At 39.5% G+C, this 17012-nt stretch overlaps 2 protein-coding genes and 1 long non-coding RNA gene across 4 annotated transcripts in view; all 3 read right to left on the bottom strand.

Annotated features, from left to right (window-relative positions):
* Positions 1–4558, bottom strand: part of LOC137586612 (streptococcal hemagglutinin-like) — a 29210-nt gene extending 24652 nt beyond the window's left edge. Inside the window, exons 1-2 of the mRNA XM_068302713.1 lie at positions 4254–4558; positions 1789–1854 (exon numbers count right to left, since the gene is read on the bottom strand). Coding sequence (XP_068158814.1) covers positions 1789–1854; positions 4254–4543 — 356 coding nt within the window. The 5' untranslated portion in view covers positions 4544–4558. The remainder of the gene's footprint in view (positions 1–1788; positions 1855–4253) is intronic.
* A 1369-nt stretch (positions 4559–5927) lies between these two features.
* On the bottom strand, positions 5928–16905 carry Cep164 (centrosomal protein 164). The gene is made up of 6 exons (XM_068303084.1): positions 16744–16905; positions 15661–16221; positions 13399–13510; positions 13213–13326; positions 10999–13181; positions 5928–10958 (listed from the first exon to the last, which is right to left on the bottom strand). The coding sequence occupies exons 2-6, from the start codon at positions 15893–15895 to the stop codon at positions 9451–9453; spliced, it is 4152 nt and encodes a 1383-aa protein (XP_068159185.1). The 5' UTR covers positions 15896–16221; positions 16744–16905; the 3' UTR covers positions 5928–9450.
* LOC137587446 (uncharacterized) lies at positions 13660–14629 on the bottom strand. 2 transcript variants are annotated; one of them, XR_011033928.1, is made up of 3 exons: positions 14473–14629; positions 13937–14100; positions 13660–13868 (listed from the first exon to the last, which is right to left on the bottom strand). It is a non-coding gene; the product is annotated as an uncharacterized lncRNA (long non-coding RNA). The 2 variants fall into 2 exon arrangements; XR_011033927.1 differs by lacking the exon at positions 14473–14629 and having other exon boundaries at positions 13937–14147.
* Positions 16906–17012: the final 107 nt, after the last annotated feature.

The raw sequence follows: 17012 nt of genomic DNA, 5'->3' as shown, positions 1-17012 counted from the left end.
ACTTTGTTAAGAAACTGTTTTCGTGTTGTTTGTTTGAGGTCTTAAGTCTTTGGACTAATGTCAAAAACTTCCTCAAATCAACCTATAGAATTTCTTGTAGATTACTTACAAAACGAGGCTTATTCTCATTACCCATTGCTTCGATTGAAGTAAGCAAATTGTGCTTTAAGAGATGTTTATAAGATCGTGACTGGCTATGAAACAGCCATCGAAAGTGTGGGTGCTCCAAGATGAGCCCCAAGCCAACAAAAGTTGTGCAAACAAAAAGCAAATGGTCATTTGGTTTCTTCTGGAGAATGGCTAAGAGAAACTTATGACTGGTGAACGACCCTCTAATCAGAAGGATCTTTGCAAGAATTCTTAAAACTAACTACCAAAGACGAAACATAAACAGTGAACAAATCGAATTGAAGACTCTCTGATCCTACAATCCTAACATGTTCCTCAAAAAAGTTCTTTTACTCACAAAAACAATCAATTAAAGAGTTCAAAATTCATGTTTTGGAGGTGTTTCTAGGGAAATGGCAAAAACTGATGTGACAAATGGCTTAAACAAAGGCAAAAGTAAAAGTAAAGGAAAGCCTTTTTGATAATTTGTTTCATATTTTTCTCATATTTTCGCAAGATATTTACTCTCTGCCCCGCGTATACTTGATTTTTGAATGAATGAAGAATTTGAAATAATATTTTCACAAAATGATTATCTTGTTCTGTTCAGTGATTAAATATTGGCAACTATGATAATAACTCTTGCTTTCTCAATGACCACACAGAAATTGTTGTGACAGATCGCCTTTAATGCGCAGCTAAATATTTAGACAATTTATAAACAACAATACCATCATAAATATGTAGAAGCATATAGTCTATATGTATGTGTCCTCAATTATAATCTCAAATACACATACATACAAACATAACAGCGAATAAAAGTGAAAAAAAAACATTTCGCAGCCCCCCAGCCTCCCATGATCATCATCATCATCAATGGGTAAGCTTCAGTGTGCTATCAGTCACGAAGGCGACAATGACGATGACGATGACAAAAGAACATCTATCTATCTATATGTTATATAGTATAAAACATTTTGCGGGCACTAAATTGAAATCAAATGCTCCAGAAATGGGGTCATTCTGTGTGCAAAGTGTGTGTTAATGAGGTAAACACTCTATACACACACACACACACACACTCACAGGTATTCTATGCTCGTTGAGTAGTCAGAGAAATTTTTTACTGAATAGCGTTTTGTGGCAAGAAGAGTACACATTAAATTTTGTCTTGCCAACAAAAAGAAGGAAAGCGTACAGAAGAAAAAAGTGAAGACAAGACCAGAGGAGATAAGAGTTCACATTGGTCATTATGATATTTGAATACCCTTATCAATTGTATCCTACATGGCGGATGGGTAATGATTTAGCTCTCTCTCTTTCTGTTGTATCCTATTATCTATCAAGGGTATATCAAACAGTTTATTACTTTTTTTGAAAGAAAATTGAAATGCCTTGCTAAATTTTTAGTCAAGTTGATAATAAAACTTGCAAGTTCAATAATGACATAATATTTAGGGGTTATCTTCATATAAATCTTGGCTTTCTTCGATTTGCAAGAGCAACAAATTGACCTTGGATATCGATAACATTTCTTGATATAAAGAGAATTCTTGTACCTTAGTTCCCTTAAAACTGAAAGATATGTTTTCAATTTAAAATGTTTCTCTATGAAAATCTGAATGGCTTCCCGTTTGAAGCCCTTTGAGGTGTGAGGGGTCAAGAGGGGCAACTCACCTGGAATGTTTCCTTTTGCCATTGTCATGGTCACTAAACGAACCAGTTGTGGCTAGTTGAGTTAATCTGCAATATGAGACATTTTGAAATGAAAAATGAATGATAAATTTAATAAGCAAATAAAACAAACAAAATATATTTGCAATTCTCAATTATACAACGCGCTCTTTGGAAGTCTTCAAATACATGTGTGTACATACATATGTATGTACATATGTGTGTGTATATTCCCCCTAAATAACTGAGGTAATTGCTCTTTACCTTGATTTTGTATTTGCACAAAGATTTTTGCCAAATTTACGCAATAATTTTACATGCTGATGCTTTTGATAAAAGTTTTCCAAACACTTTTTGCACTTTTTGTGAATTTTGCGTTGATTTTATGGAAGCACTTTTTTACAAGTAATTCAATCTTTTTTGTTTTTGTTCTATGCTTATTTGTTTTTTGTTTTTTTCACCCGCCTCACAGACGATGTCTTTCGGGAAGACCAGAACACACAAAAATTTGTCGACTACAGCGAATTGTTTAAACAAATGCATACAAAAACAAAAACAGAGCACACACTTTTACTTGCATATATGTATCTACATATGTATGTATGTATATGTTAAAAGTAAGAAGAAGAAGCATTAAATTAACACCGGACGAAAGAAGAAGCCCAAGGAGAAAAAAAAACGACACGCGCTCAAATTGTATGCCCAACAGCGACTGCTCTGCCTCTGCCTTATGGCCAGTGCCTTTTGCCTTTGCCGTGCCTTTGCCTTCGATGTTGCCTTTGCCTATGCTGTGCCTTATGCCATAGTCGTTGCCTGATTATGACATTTTCATTTTGCTCCCGTTCTCAGTATTTTCAGTGTTCTCTGTACTCTGGTTCTCCCTTCTGTTACGTTTGCTCACATTTTCGTTCTCATTTTCATTCTCATTTCGCCGTGGCAGACTCAATGCCGGTATTTGTTAATATGCAACGCTGTCAGAGACTCACACAGCTGATTGCGAAAAGGTGCTGGCGGGGGGAAAGAGACCAACTAATGTGCAAGCAACCCCCAAAATGAGCAAAACACACACACACAGACTAAAGCTCTTCTGTATACATACAAATAAAGCAAACATTCGTACATAGCCATTAACAATTTGCATCAGGGATATTAGAATTAGTATTGTATGGCACTTTATATACCCTGTAAAGATCCAAAGCTATGCTGCCTAAAGTATGCAACAAGAGATTCTAGAACTCACTTTAGTATTCTGTTGTCCTTTCGCAAGCAAATGAGCCCAAAATGTGTATATAGATTACATTTATAGCATACTTTAGAGAGTCTTATCTAAGTTAAAATGGGTAAATTCTCTTTTATCTTTTATGTATAGCATGGGCGGATCTAGTTCTATGAAATGAGACTACTTTATTCCATAAAGTAGGCAATAAGCAGTCCAAGAATGCGTTGGCAAACATGTTTTGTTAAGGTTATAAATAAATTAAATACTTTTCTATACAATTGCATACTGAAAGGGGCAAAGTTTCTGCATTTTATAGCCGCAGATCCGTATATGGATATACGAGATTGTTTCCTATGCAATAACTGGAAACAAACTGCTTATCAAAACCAAAATACTCGCATTTTCTTTTGATCAATGGGCAACGAAATCACCCACCAGAAACGGTCAGGTAGGAGTAGGTAGTGCAGAGGCGGAGAGACGGTGCACGGGGGAAGTCAACCACCCTCACTCAAAAGATGTGTGTGCCCAGAGCTCAGAGCTACCCACACACATACGAAAGATGGAGATGCTTTCTCTTTGGCTTGCCGGCGCATTCTCTTGCTCAGCCAGAGAGTAAAATGAGATGAAGAGAGCTCGCGAGAGCGAAATCAGCTGCGCATGCACAGAAAACAATGCAAATACTTGCAGCATTAGGGTGGACAAGAAAAAACTAAGAACCACATATGTATTATTGCCAACTCAATGGCAGTTTCAACTAAAATTTTCCAGAGAGACTTTTAAAGATATGTACATACCCATGAAAGTTGCCAGCCTAAAGAGAGCTTTCACTTGCAGAGAGCCACATCGGCCACATCGGAAGGTAATCTCGGCCTGAAAACCGAAGGTCAAACTTGCTTTTTTTGCCCCCCCTCTTCTGGCAGCAACCCGCCGCCCACCGCCTTACGCCATGTGCATCTAATCACAATCACATGGATTGCACATTTAATTTGTTTATCGAGGAAAACAGTAAAAATAAACTAATAGAAAACAAAAGGCATTGCAATAAATTAATTGGCAAATGTATTCACTGAGTATAAATCACTAATTTAACGTCACACTCTGCGCCAAAACATAAATACATTTTTTGGTAAATTTACTTAACGATATTACAGTAACATGACCTTGCAATGATTGCATCAAGACATAAACAAAGAAGCACTCGAACGTGGCAAAGGGCAAAACACACTGAGAGAAACGAAAGTTTGCTTACCTCTCCTCACTGGTGGTAAAGCCCACCGAAGCGGTTGTCACTTTGATGGTCTGTCGTATCAAAGAGCCCAAAACACTGCGAGTTTGGGGTGTAGGTCGACGACTTGGATCTGTATTGCAGCGCGGCCGAAAGAGTTCATTGAGATGCGCCGAACGATTGGCTGGAGGTCGCTTGCGCAAAGGTCCTGGCGATCCTGCTGGGCCATCTTGTGGCGGTGTCAACGAATTGGCCCGCTCACGTCGGCTGGGGCTCTGCGGACTATTCGAACGCTTAGACAAGCGTTTATACATTGTAACACTCTTAGTCAATCGACTCCTGTTCAGTCTTTATCGATAAAACACTGCGTTCCTCTGCGTAGGAGGAGACCAAAGGGACGACGACGACGACACAGAACCAGAATCAGAACCGCACTGTGTTCTGCTAACTGTCAGCATCGATAGGTGGTCGGTTGTCTGCTAAAATGCACAACAACTGAATGGCACACGGCATTTCTATTTTGTTGACAAAATTGAATTAAATACTTGGCATAAAAAAAGAACCAAATAAACAAACTAGCAAGCAGAGACAAACGACAATAGAAGAGACTGAAACAAAAAAGAAGAGCCAAACAAGTCAAGGCGAAACTTTCTACATACATGTACATACATATGTATGGGTAGAGATACATATCTATTCAAACGCCTACCCTAAGGCTAAGCAATTGCAATGACTATGTCAAAGGTTGTTTAGCTTTGCAGTCACTAACCTTCCATAACCCTTTCAAAAACCAACTAGACATCAAAACGAATTGGCATAGACTTTTAAATCATTTGTGAGTCACATTCAATAATATTCAAAATTAACATGTGAAAACAGAAAATATCATCAAGAATTCTGTGAATATGCATTGGTGGAATGGAACAATCTGGTCAAATTGGTTAACGGGTACCCCGGAACCTGTTCAAGGCCAAGAAAATCCTGCGAAATTGGGCAAAATCCTTTTCAATGCATTTTGGAATTTATTCAAATGGATTTTAAGCAATTTCTGTGGCTATATCGATATGGAGAATATGGAATTGTACAATATTTAGAAATAAAAGACAAATTATTGTTTTTGGATTAATTGGTAATTTTCTTAGTTTTTGTTTTTTTATTTATTTTTATAATTCTTCTTTGTTTTTTTTTTTTAAATTTTGTGCTAATTATCATTCAGTTTATATTGGATTTTGTATTTGTTGAAAAGTATTCATCTTTGTTCATCATTCATAAACATTCATTTAAACGTAATCACTGTCTCTCTCTCTCTCTCTCTGTCTGTCTCTCTTTCATCTTTCGTCTCGTTTGCTTGACTTTGTAAGGCTATTCCAAAAACTCGGTATTTTTTTTTAAATTTTCAATTATTTCATTTATAATAATAATAATATATAATATGGTATATAATATAAACATTTTCTTCACATTGATATTCGCATAATAAATACTTTTGTTTTTTTTTTTGTTTTGTTTGTTTGGCAAAAAAACAAAAACTGTAAGTTCCATCGATTGGGCCGATGTTTTCTATATACCCTTGCCAAGATCGTTTGCCCTTTAGACTTTATATGATAACGTCAACTGAATGTCGGAACGTTTGAACTTTGACAAGGAAGGGTATATATAGAGAGATTTGTTTTGTACTCAACTAAAATCCAACAACAATTTTGCATATATATTTGAGGTATTGTATGAATAACCTCCTGAATCCTTCACTCTCTCATTCTCATTCCGATTTGGGCCGCGTCTCTTTTAATAAATTGTTTAATTAATTTGATTGATTTAAAATTGCTAACAGTATGCAAACTATGAATTAGATTAGTTATATTTATGTATATATATTGGTATATATACAGACTTGTCTGTATGTATTTATAGATTTCGAGTGCATTTCATATATAGTCTTGCAGTGCACGTACATGAACAGAATTGAATTTGAATTATAAGTCTATATATATGTATGTATGTATGTGTGTATGTATATAAATATTCGTATATCGTTATGCGATTGTTTTTATTATCGTTACTGTATGTGTTGTTGTGTGTGTGTGTGTTTTGTATAATTAGCAAAGAGAATTTATTTGGATTACAACAAATTGAAATTTTGTGATTCTTGTTTTGGTTTTGTGTTGCCTGCTTTTAGGCTTCTATCACATAAAGAGAGAGACACATCTAACAAATTGACAGAGTTTTGTTGTAATGTAAGTGGAATGTATTCAGAAGAAGTGCAAGATGGGGGGTGGGAGAGGGAAGAAAACTGAATGATGAGGTGTTTGGTTTTTTGTTTTTCGTTTTGTTTTTCGTTTTTCTGGTATTATTTACACTACTACATACAACTTTAGCTATGGCTCACGAATTTACAACCCAAGCTTTCATACGGCTAAAGTCAATATCACATTACATAAGTATATATGTATATATATCTATATATCGATCATAGTCGGAGGCGTTCTAAATACCATATATGTATGTATGTATGTGCTGCTATTGTGTCCACACATACATTTAGATAAAAGGCAAAAACAAAAACCAGAACCAACTCCTATAAATTGTATTCGATATTTTTCATATTTGTTTTTCCGAGGGGGGCACAACTGTCAGTTAATAGATTCAGACTTAACCTTCTACAATAAATATATATGTATGTATGTATGTGTATAGAGAGAGGGAAATGTGTGCGTGTATGCATGTGTGTGTGTGTGTGTGTGTGTGTAAATAAACTTATACATATACACAAAATTATTGTGCATTATAGGTTAGGTTGCTTTTTGTTTTTTTCGTTTTTTGTTGCTCAGGAACTGAAAGTGTTATACATACATTATACAAATATCTGTTATACGTATGCTGGTACTTCTACAATTAGAAAAAAAAAACCGTTAAAAAAGTACAATACATATATTAACCATAGGTCTACATATAAACATTGTGTGTATTTTATTGGAATTTTATTATTTTTGTTCTTGTTTATTGAATATCAGTGATATTAGTAAGTAACATCTGCTAAAATTCTCATATCTTTATATCATATAGCTTATGTATGTATGTTATTATGTCTGTGTCTGTGTGTATGTGTGCGTCTACAGGGTGTCCTTTGTGAGTGTCCCACATCAAATCGATCAAAGAGTCAAACAATTCAGTTTCAATATCATTTATTCTTGGACCTTAAATAATTAGGTACTATTTCGAACCACATGCTCTTCTTATGGCACACCCTGTCACTTCAAGCATGCATTACAGTGGTTCAAAAAAAATAAATAAACCTAACGGCAAATAAGAGCAAAAAAAACATCATATTACATATTCACACGATTTTCCGTTCTTCAATACAAAGTTTTTCCTGATCATTTTCCTTAATTGTGCTCAAGACTGATGATGAATAAAAAACACGAATGATTAGCTACATTTGATTGCACATAAGTATATGTACATATATATATATATATGTATGTGACAAGAAGTCTATGCTCTGAGTTTTGGTCATTTAGACAAACCAACTTAAACCTTATCGATCGAAGTTATTGAGAATTTGATTGATATGTAAGGCTAGGATCATATTACCAATCATTTAGACATTTTTGAATTGATTTTGTCCCACTGTTGCCATTGACAATGTGTTCCACTCACGAAACACAAGTCGAGGGATTGGGTATTGCTCACATTTAATATCCAAACACCTACTTGGATCTTGGGCTCTAAAATGAAGAGAAATTTACCCTCAAAAGTATGCAATAAACGTTCAGAGAGTCAAATTCTATTCGTTTAAAAGATTAACAGGAAAAATCAGATGAATCATTGCAAAGAATCTTTTTTCAGCTTATGGCATACTTTTGGGAGTAAATTTCACTGGTCACTCAAAAGTTGGTTCGCCATATTACTCATACGACATGTTATGCCAGCTTAATGAAAGGCAACATGACGTATGAGTAATATTTTGCCTACAAATTATGTAAATATACATACATATATATATTTTATGTGTGATGTGCGTATATAATCGATCTGTATATATATATTTTGGCTAACATAGATATAAATATATATATACATATATATATAGAAATTGAATTTATGATTTTGAATTAACAATTTTTGTATTTTTTTTAAATTTTTTGTCAATTTTGAGTTCAATATTGTATTTGAGATTCGAAAAAGGTTTGTTATCGGGAATTTTTCTTTTCTTTTCTTCTGCTAATCTTTTCTATTTTAGTGTATAAAGCTTTTCCAATCAATCGTTTTGTTTTCTCCTACCGTTGTCAATTTGTTGCTCAAATTATTTGCTCAATTTCAAATATTTGCCACAATTGAACAACTTTCTCTTCTCTGGACCTTTCCTTGTCGATGTCTCCCTTTGTGTCAACAATTTTCTTTCGTCCTCTTATTGTTTATTATATTAATTATTAACTATAACATTTGGATTAACTTTTAGTTAATTTACGTAGTTAAATTTCGAAAAGTATTTCGCGGAGTTCTCATTTGATTGACGTCATGTCTATTTTTGGTGATCGTTTCATTATGTTTTAATACTAAGCAAAACTTTAACAAAGCCAAAAAAATATTAATTAATTAAATGTTTATAATATGCACATGATATTTAATAGATGGCGCTAAACAGAAAGTGGATTGCGGGAGATGGGGGTAAAAGTTGTTTGCAACAAAAGGCATATATATGGAGGCGAGTATTTAAATAATAATCATAATAAATATCAATATATAAGCTTTACATATACATATACATATGTATAGATATATATATACTTATGTCTAAGCAAATGCAACCGACATTTGAGAAATGTTAAGAAAAAGTCTAGAAATATTTTTTAGAAAATATAATTTCATAAAATTCTGCAAAAATCATTTTTGATTGCATTAACTAAACATATCAATACATATACGTATACATATATGTATGTGTGTGTGTGTGTGTGTGAGTGTTTTTAATAACTAATTTGTTTAAATTGTTTTACAAATTATCGACGGAAACGAATATGAACAAACACTTATGACCATGGACCATGGAGAGGGGCGAGAAAAGACTTATGGACTCTCGTAACGATTGTCATCGAGCATATTGATTGATTCGATCGATTTCGATTGAGTTGTCCATGGTCATGGAAATGGCATAACAATAAACTGACTAGATAAAGTTTAATCCTGATACTGATCCGGATTCTGATTCAAGAGATTCTGTTTACAGATTGGTCTGTGCTGCTCCAGGTTGTTGTGTTGCCGCCAAATTGCCGCCAGCAGGTGAGCCAGTGGCAGCAGCATTAGCTGCTCCATTGCCAGTAGTGATGCCCATACTGGTGGTGGGCGTGGCATGCCCATGCATACCCATGCCAGTGAGCAGTTCATGCTCGGTCTTCGCCTGACGCAGCCAATTGCGCAAATCCCGTGTCCGCTCCACCAGACTCGTGGTATAGTTGACAGCCCGTGGACTCTGGGAGACAATGGTATTGGCCGCCAATATGGCACCGCCCATGGAGCTATGCATGCGACCAGCTGCCAACTGGCGATATGTCTCCAAACGATCTGCCAGCGTGGGTATAGACTGAGGGGCATGCACTTGCACCTGCATGGTACCGGTAACACTTCCCATGCTATGGCTGGAGCTGCTCGACTGAAGGGGCAACGGGTTTGGGGAAATGGCACCCAGTCCCACTACTCCTCCTCCTCCTGCGGTTGCTGTGGACGATGCCGACTGCTGACTAAGCATATGCGACCAACTCAACTCATTGGGCGAGATAAGAGCCAAGGGCTGCATCTGCGGCTGATGCTGATTTTGCTGCTGTAGATGCTGTTGCTGCTTCTGACCAAGAATGTCAAGAATCTCACGTATCTCTGCATTGAGAATCTCTAGATTTTGAATACACTCATTGGACTCCTGCTGAAAGTATTCCTTGCGCTTATTGAGATCGGCACCGCTGGCGAAATCGGTGCTGCTGAAGCCGGAACTCGAGTGCGAGGATAGATCACTCAATGTGGTGGCGTCGTCCTTGGGCTCCAGCTCAAAGGTGGGCTTCTCCTTCTCATAGATGCGCAAGAGACTCTGCTCCAAGTGCCGCAATCGTATTACCTTCTCGCCCAAGAGGGCGCGTGTGCGATGCAAATTCACCTCCATTTCGGTCAACTCCTTCTCCTCCTGAATGAGTTGGTCCAGCGAGTGTCTGGGTGAGAGTGTGGTGCTTTTATGTCGCTGCTTAATCTCACGCTGACGAGCCCTAAAGTTGGTGCGCTGTGTCCGCAACGACTCCTTGGCCCTGCGCACCGAATCGCGCTCCAAGTGGATGCGATGCTTAAAGAACTCCAATTCTGAGCCAACGCCTACCACAGCGGCATGCTCATTCGATATATCCGTGAAGGGATAGCGTAGATGATACGTTGTATCCAAAGTGTGCTCCGGGAATTGGTCTTCCAGATCCTCTAGCTTCTGCAATTGATGCCGCAGATTCTCGACGGGAGTGCATGGCCGTTCCAGTTTGTAATTGTTGTCCGAGTTAAGGCGCGATGTGGAGGCCGATTTGGTGCGTGAGAAAAGCTTCTTGCGTGGTCCACCAGTTAGACCCAAGCCCAAGCCAAGACCCAAGCCCTTGGTGCCGTTGCTATTGTTGTTATTCTCTTGATTCCTGGCAGCCTCCGAATCGGAATTGCCATTGTCGCTGAGCACAATGCATCCTCCGCCAGCACCTCCTCCTCCTCCTCCCCCCGGTGGCCTCTCTTCCGGGAGTGGGCAAATAACGCCCTTTGCTATAATTATTCGATATGGTTGTATCCGACTGGCTAATCGATGTATTCGTGTCATCCTGTAGCTGCAGATGTTTGATATATTTACTAGTAATGCTCGGCTTATGGCTAAGATGTGTCTTCGGTGGCACGGGCGGCTTCACCTTGGCCACTGTTCCACCGCAAGCCTGCTCCGAATAGCTAAGCGATCGATTCTCACTATTACCAATCGATGGCTTATTCGATATGGAGCGTTCCGTCTCCGATCCGGTTGTCGTATTCGTGTTGTTCGTATGCGTGTGATGCTGCTGCAGGGCCTGGGCCTCGCGTCTGCGGTTACGCCGCTCCAGGGATAGCTTTACATCCGTCTTGAGCCGCACATACTTCTCCTTGAGGCAACGATACTTGTCCTCGAGCAAACGCTTCTCGCAACGCACCTTCTCGTAGAGGCGTTCCTCGCCATTTTCACGTAGACGCTGCTTCTCCAGCTCCAGCTCGTGGGCCAATTTGTCGCGCATCTGGGAAAGTTTCGCGGCATGCTCGCGTCGCAGAATCTCCTCCTCACTGTGCAGATCGCGTTCGAGTTCTTGCAGAATCTCCGCATGATTGCTCTGCAGAGTGGCCATGCGGGCTTTGTGCTCACCAACCACCTGACTGCGTTTGGTTTGCAGCTGCTGCTCCAATTGCTCGCGATACTCCTCCAGCTGGAGGTCAAAGGCTTCTTCCAGCTGATGCTGATGTGAGGTCAAGCGGAGATCGTATTCGTGCCGCAAACTCTTTAGTTTTGCCTCATGCTCACGTTTCAGAGCCTCCATATCCTGCTGCAGCTGAGCTTCAGTTAGATCTGACCCGGCGCCAGGGCTGCCACTCGGATCCTTATGCTTAAGGAGACCGACTAGTTTGCTGGCCATCTTTAGAGAACGCATGCCCAGCTTATCAGAGGCCGCCTGGGCCGATTTGCGCTGCAACTGCTCCAACTCATGGCTATGTTTGCGTCCCAGTTCGTCCAGATCGAAGGGATTGCTGCCAGTTGCCTGAAGAGAGTCCTGATCCGATTTATTGATGATAAAACTACGAACCGAACTGCCTTTGGAGTCGGAATCGGTGTCCTCGTAGAGAGGCTTCACGGCATTCGTCTCCTTGAGTTTGTCCAGATAACTACTAGCCACTGCTGCCGCTGGACCAGCAGCTCCTCCTCCTCCTTCTGGACTTTGCTCAAAGTCACCATTTTGGGACTTCATCATCTGAATTGTCTGGGATTTGGGCACACTAATGACCCGAATAGGTTTCGATGCATCGCTTATGAAGGGATTCAGACTGCACATGACCTCCATGGCATCAGGATCAACCACGTCCACCTCATCCCAGACATCATCATCGTCGTCATCATCGTCCACATCATCTTCGCGCTCGGCAGCTTCCTCCTCCTCCTCATCCTCGTCATCATCGTCATCCGAGTTAATAGACAACTCGGGACTCTGCGTCAATTTGCGTGAACTGTCGTCCTCTGGAGAGCTGCGCAAACGTTGCGTCTCCTCCAAATTGAAGCGTACACTTTTCTTGTCCTCTCCCTCAGCCAGGGGCTGCTGTTCATCCCGCTCCAGGCGTCGCCGCATATCCGTTAGGCTAGAGTCACGCAGAATACCCTTGACCCCACTTTGTGCTAGAGCATTTGATCCACTTGCATCCGTTGGGGTCTGCTCCAGCTGCCTTCGTGATTTCAGGAACATTGCTCCCGTGCCGGATAGCTGAAAAGCTCCGCCCTTGCGTTGCAATTGCTGATGATCATTAGATGACTGCGGCGACTCTCCACTCGCCTGTTGCTGCTGCTGCTGTTTAGGAGTGGCAAATTTCATGGACAGGCTGATTTGGGCATTTGTCTTGGCCACCTCGAAACGTGTATTCTTCACCGGTTGAAAGATTGGTCCAAAGCTTTTGCTGCGCGACTCGAGAAAGCGGCTAACGCCACCACTGAAACCACTTGGACCCGGAAATGTTGCCGTAGCCATTGTCACCGATTGATTGGCCATTGTAACGCCCTGACCCGGTCCCAGTCCCGATCCCGATCCCTGACCCTGTCCCTGGCTGCTACCATTGTTTAAAGGCGAACTCATATCGTCAAGCAATTCGTCGGTGCCTTGCATGCTACGTATGCCCGAATCCAACTGCGATACATCATCCGAATTATCAATTATGGGCGTGGCTGCACTTCCACCACCGGCAGCGACCTTTTTGTCGCGTCTGCTCAACCAGATCCCTGTAGACAGCATCCAAGGGATGATCCCACTGCGACTGTTTCGTGCGTGTATTGTGATAGTAATGGCCGCTCTTCTCCTCCGAGTAGCTATCGAAATCGAAATCGGAAACGGAAACAATATAAGTCAACAAAATGACAATAAAGTAAATGGGAACTTACCAAATTTTCCACTCTGCAGGCAAAGCGGCCATCAGACCCTCTTTGGCTAGATAAAGTAAATGCGGTTCCTTGCCAGCTTCGATCCCAATCAGAGCTGCATACTCGTTGATCTCTGAAAAAGGAACACAACCCAGGATTAAACCCATCTGCTCATCCCTACGATTCTATAACGTAAATCATCTTGATGGTGCCAAAGGGCATCCCCCCAGAGGACCAATTTACCCAAACCCTTAAAGATTTAACAATAAGCACATCCAAGAATATCTTTATATAATACATATGTATATGTATGTATATTTCAATCATATATAAAACTTGGCAATTTCAACATCTGTTTTTGGGGTCCCCGTACATACATCCATATTAACGAATCGCATGATAAATGATATAAGTGAATGCCAAAACGTGAATCAAGACCTTCAGTTCAATAATAATACTAGATATCTCCATATGCAAAAGACGCATCCATTCTAAATTAAAAAATGTTGCCATTGTTTGCCTTGATTAAATTGCATTGCAATAAACACATTCTCCTCACCTTTTGTCGGGTTCTCAATAATTTCAATGGTGTCACTCGGCATTATGATACTCGAAAAATGATTGCCAGAGAATTTCCAGCCACTTGCCACAATAGCGACTAATCGAAACGAAAGAAAAGGCATTGTGCAACTGACTAAAGAATTGACAGCAATTTCTAGGCATCTGCGTTTAATAAAAGACAAATCACAATTGAAATGTAGAGCATTAATTGAAAGTGTCGATTCGATGATTTTGTTGCCCAAAATTTTCAGAGGTAAACTATCAAGTAATCGATATTCTCTAAAAGTTCATTTCCATTTATTGCCAAATTTCGTTTATAACTCCGATATAACTTTTTGAAATCAGTTAGAAATCGTTGATCATCATTCATTTCATTCATGTTAAGATAATCTTTGAATTTGCTCGCTGGCTTAATCCACCATTGAGAGCGGATAGTCTAGCTTAGTCTCAGATATGTTAACTGGGCTAATAAAAAGCTGCATATGGAAAGTATGTCATGCTGGAGCAAAAGAGATTCCCATAAAACGTACTAACCTGAGATGAATGCGAGTGAAAGGATTTGAAAGGAATTCTAAGGACCAATTTTACTTTCAATAAAGACTTTCATTTTTTCACCCAGCCAGTCTTAGAATCCGCTTGCTTGCTGATGATGAGATGAAGGCACAAGAGGATGTTGTGTGTGCTTATAAATTCCATTTGGCTTTGTAAATATAAACATGGCCATAGAAAAGCTGCCAGTTAACTGAATGGCATGAATGAAAGAAAAAGACCAGGCAACAACAGCAACCACAACTTGGCCTGCATTTGCATTGAGCCTATTGATTTTAGCTGGTCTGGATAAGAAACCAAAAAAACCACCACACACAAACACACACATGCACACAGAGTATGGCATGACGGGAATCTTGGTTAAAAGTAAAAAAAAACCAACAGAAACCACGACATGAACGACAACAATTAACCCAACTGAAGGGTTGTTGGCCAAATTCACTTGGCCAGGCTACATATTGCGCGTGTTTGCTTGCAGGGTAGTTCCCCCGACCTTTGGTAGCCATAGAGAATATATGTTTGTATATTTTATATAAATGAATGTTTGTCACCAGTCCGAAACAAGCAGCTGCCTTTTTCTTATACATTAATATTGCAAGAAGCCTTCGCCTACAAACAGGTAGCCAAAAATTCATCAAATATTCCAATCCATTTTGATGCATCCCACCACGAGTTTATCAATTATTTAGTCATGGTCTTCAATGAACATTTGTCCATGTCCATTGAATGGATCGAATATTTCGTTTTGGATTTCAGTTCTCATTTACTCATCCCTTTGAAGTTTCAGATCTACTTTTAGCTAATCTACAAATCTTTGTTAACGACTTTTAATGAATTCTAAATCAATATCATATTTGCCATAGATGAAAATGTTATTTATGGCTATGGGTCAAAGGGTCAAAGGAACGAAATTCGTATGCAAAATCGATGAGTGCTAAAACATTACGAAAATCCTATATTTAGTTAATACAAATTTCAATCTTGACCTGTTGCCGCCTACATGAATACCTTTATATGTATATATATGTATGTATTTTGGACCATTATTGATTTTTGTTTCCTATTTTTTTTTTTGATTTACAGTTTGTAGGAGAAGTAGGTAGTGCCACGCCTTCTATCGTACATACATACATATGTATGTAGAAAAACAACAATATGGTAACAGGAACTCACCCTCTGATGATGGCAGACAGGCATCATCGAAGACCTCCTCACAGATGACGGAAGTCGATGGCGATGTGTAGCCCAAACGTTTTGCTTGTGTTGCCGTTGTCATCGTTTTGGTGTGGGCCAATGTGGTTGTTGTTGTTGTTGGTGTTGTTGCCGGTGTTGTGGCCAATGATAGAGATGGCGTTGCCGAGGAGCCACTTGTACTGGTGCTGGGACTTGGGCTATTAGTGGCTGCCATTATCTCTTAATGCATCACAGATTTTTGATATATATACATATATATATATTTATCTATGTACTATAGGATGAAGCAATGATGATGGTTCAACTGCTTCAGCTTCGGCTTCGGCTGCTGCTGCTACTGCTTCATCTTCTTCTTCTTCTTTTGTTGCATAAATCCTCCTGAGCATCCTTCTATATATCCATAGATGTGGGGCGGGCTGCCGGGCGGTGCGGACAGGGGGCGGTGATGGTTTCTTATTTAGTTCGGTTTTTTTTTTTTCAACAGCAGCAGCAACTAACGACGCCAACGAGTATCAAATGTCGACTGGCTTCTGGCCTGACCTAAAAACCGAGAGCAGAAAAAATGAAATTGAAGGAAGCCAGTTGAAGGAAGAAGAAGAAGAACAAGAAAAGGAAGAAATCGTTGCACGAGTTGCATTTGGTTAGGAAGAGGGAGAAAGAGAGAGAGAGAGAGAGACAGTTAGGGAGGGGGTCGGGGTGAAGGGCGTTCGTTGCGATGCGTTGCGTTGGTCGTTAGCCGTTGGTTGGCAACAGGAAGGATATAGACATGGAGTTTTATTTGCAGTCTGCGCAGCCTGAATAACGGCGCTCGCCTACACTCACACACACACACGTACACACACGCGAACGCCCGCACGCACACACACGCAACAATGTTTCTAAATATACATATAGATTTTACAGGACTTTTTAATTAAAAATCTTTCTAAACATTTTCTCTAAAGTTATAGTTTCTTGGCTTAGTTTATATTTACCACACACACACACACACACAGTCACTAAATTAATAACACTTTAATTCAGTTTCTACACAAATTGATTTTTCACTTGAACTTTCAGGACCTTTCAATTACACAGTTGCCAGCGTTGACAAGCAGTTCCTCTTAGCGAAATTCTGGAAATTGTCCTCTTTATTTTTAGCTTTCCTAGGTGTAACCAAAAACGACATATAAAAGTTATGAGCCGAAAAGAAGGCAGCAGCAATGATGAAATTTATAGCATAATTTTGTGCTCAATTTTACACTCAATTTTAAGAGAGAGCAAACACATTATTAAGACCATTGCTCATTTTTAGCAGCGGGCATTACTCAATTTTAAGAGAGAGCAGGAGC

Source organism: Drosophila tropicalis, unplaced genomic scaffold (genome assembly GCF_018151085.1).
Source record: "Drosophila tropicalis isolate 14030-0801.00 unplaced genomic scaffold, ASM1815108v1 contig_158, whole genome shotgun sequence".
Classification (NCBI taxonomy): Eukaryota; Metazoa; Arthropoda; class Insecta; order Diptera; family Drosophilidae; genus Drosophila; species Drosophila tropicalis.
This window is presented reverse-complemented; position numbering and strand designations above follow the sequence as displayed.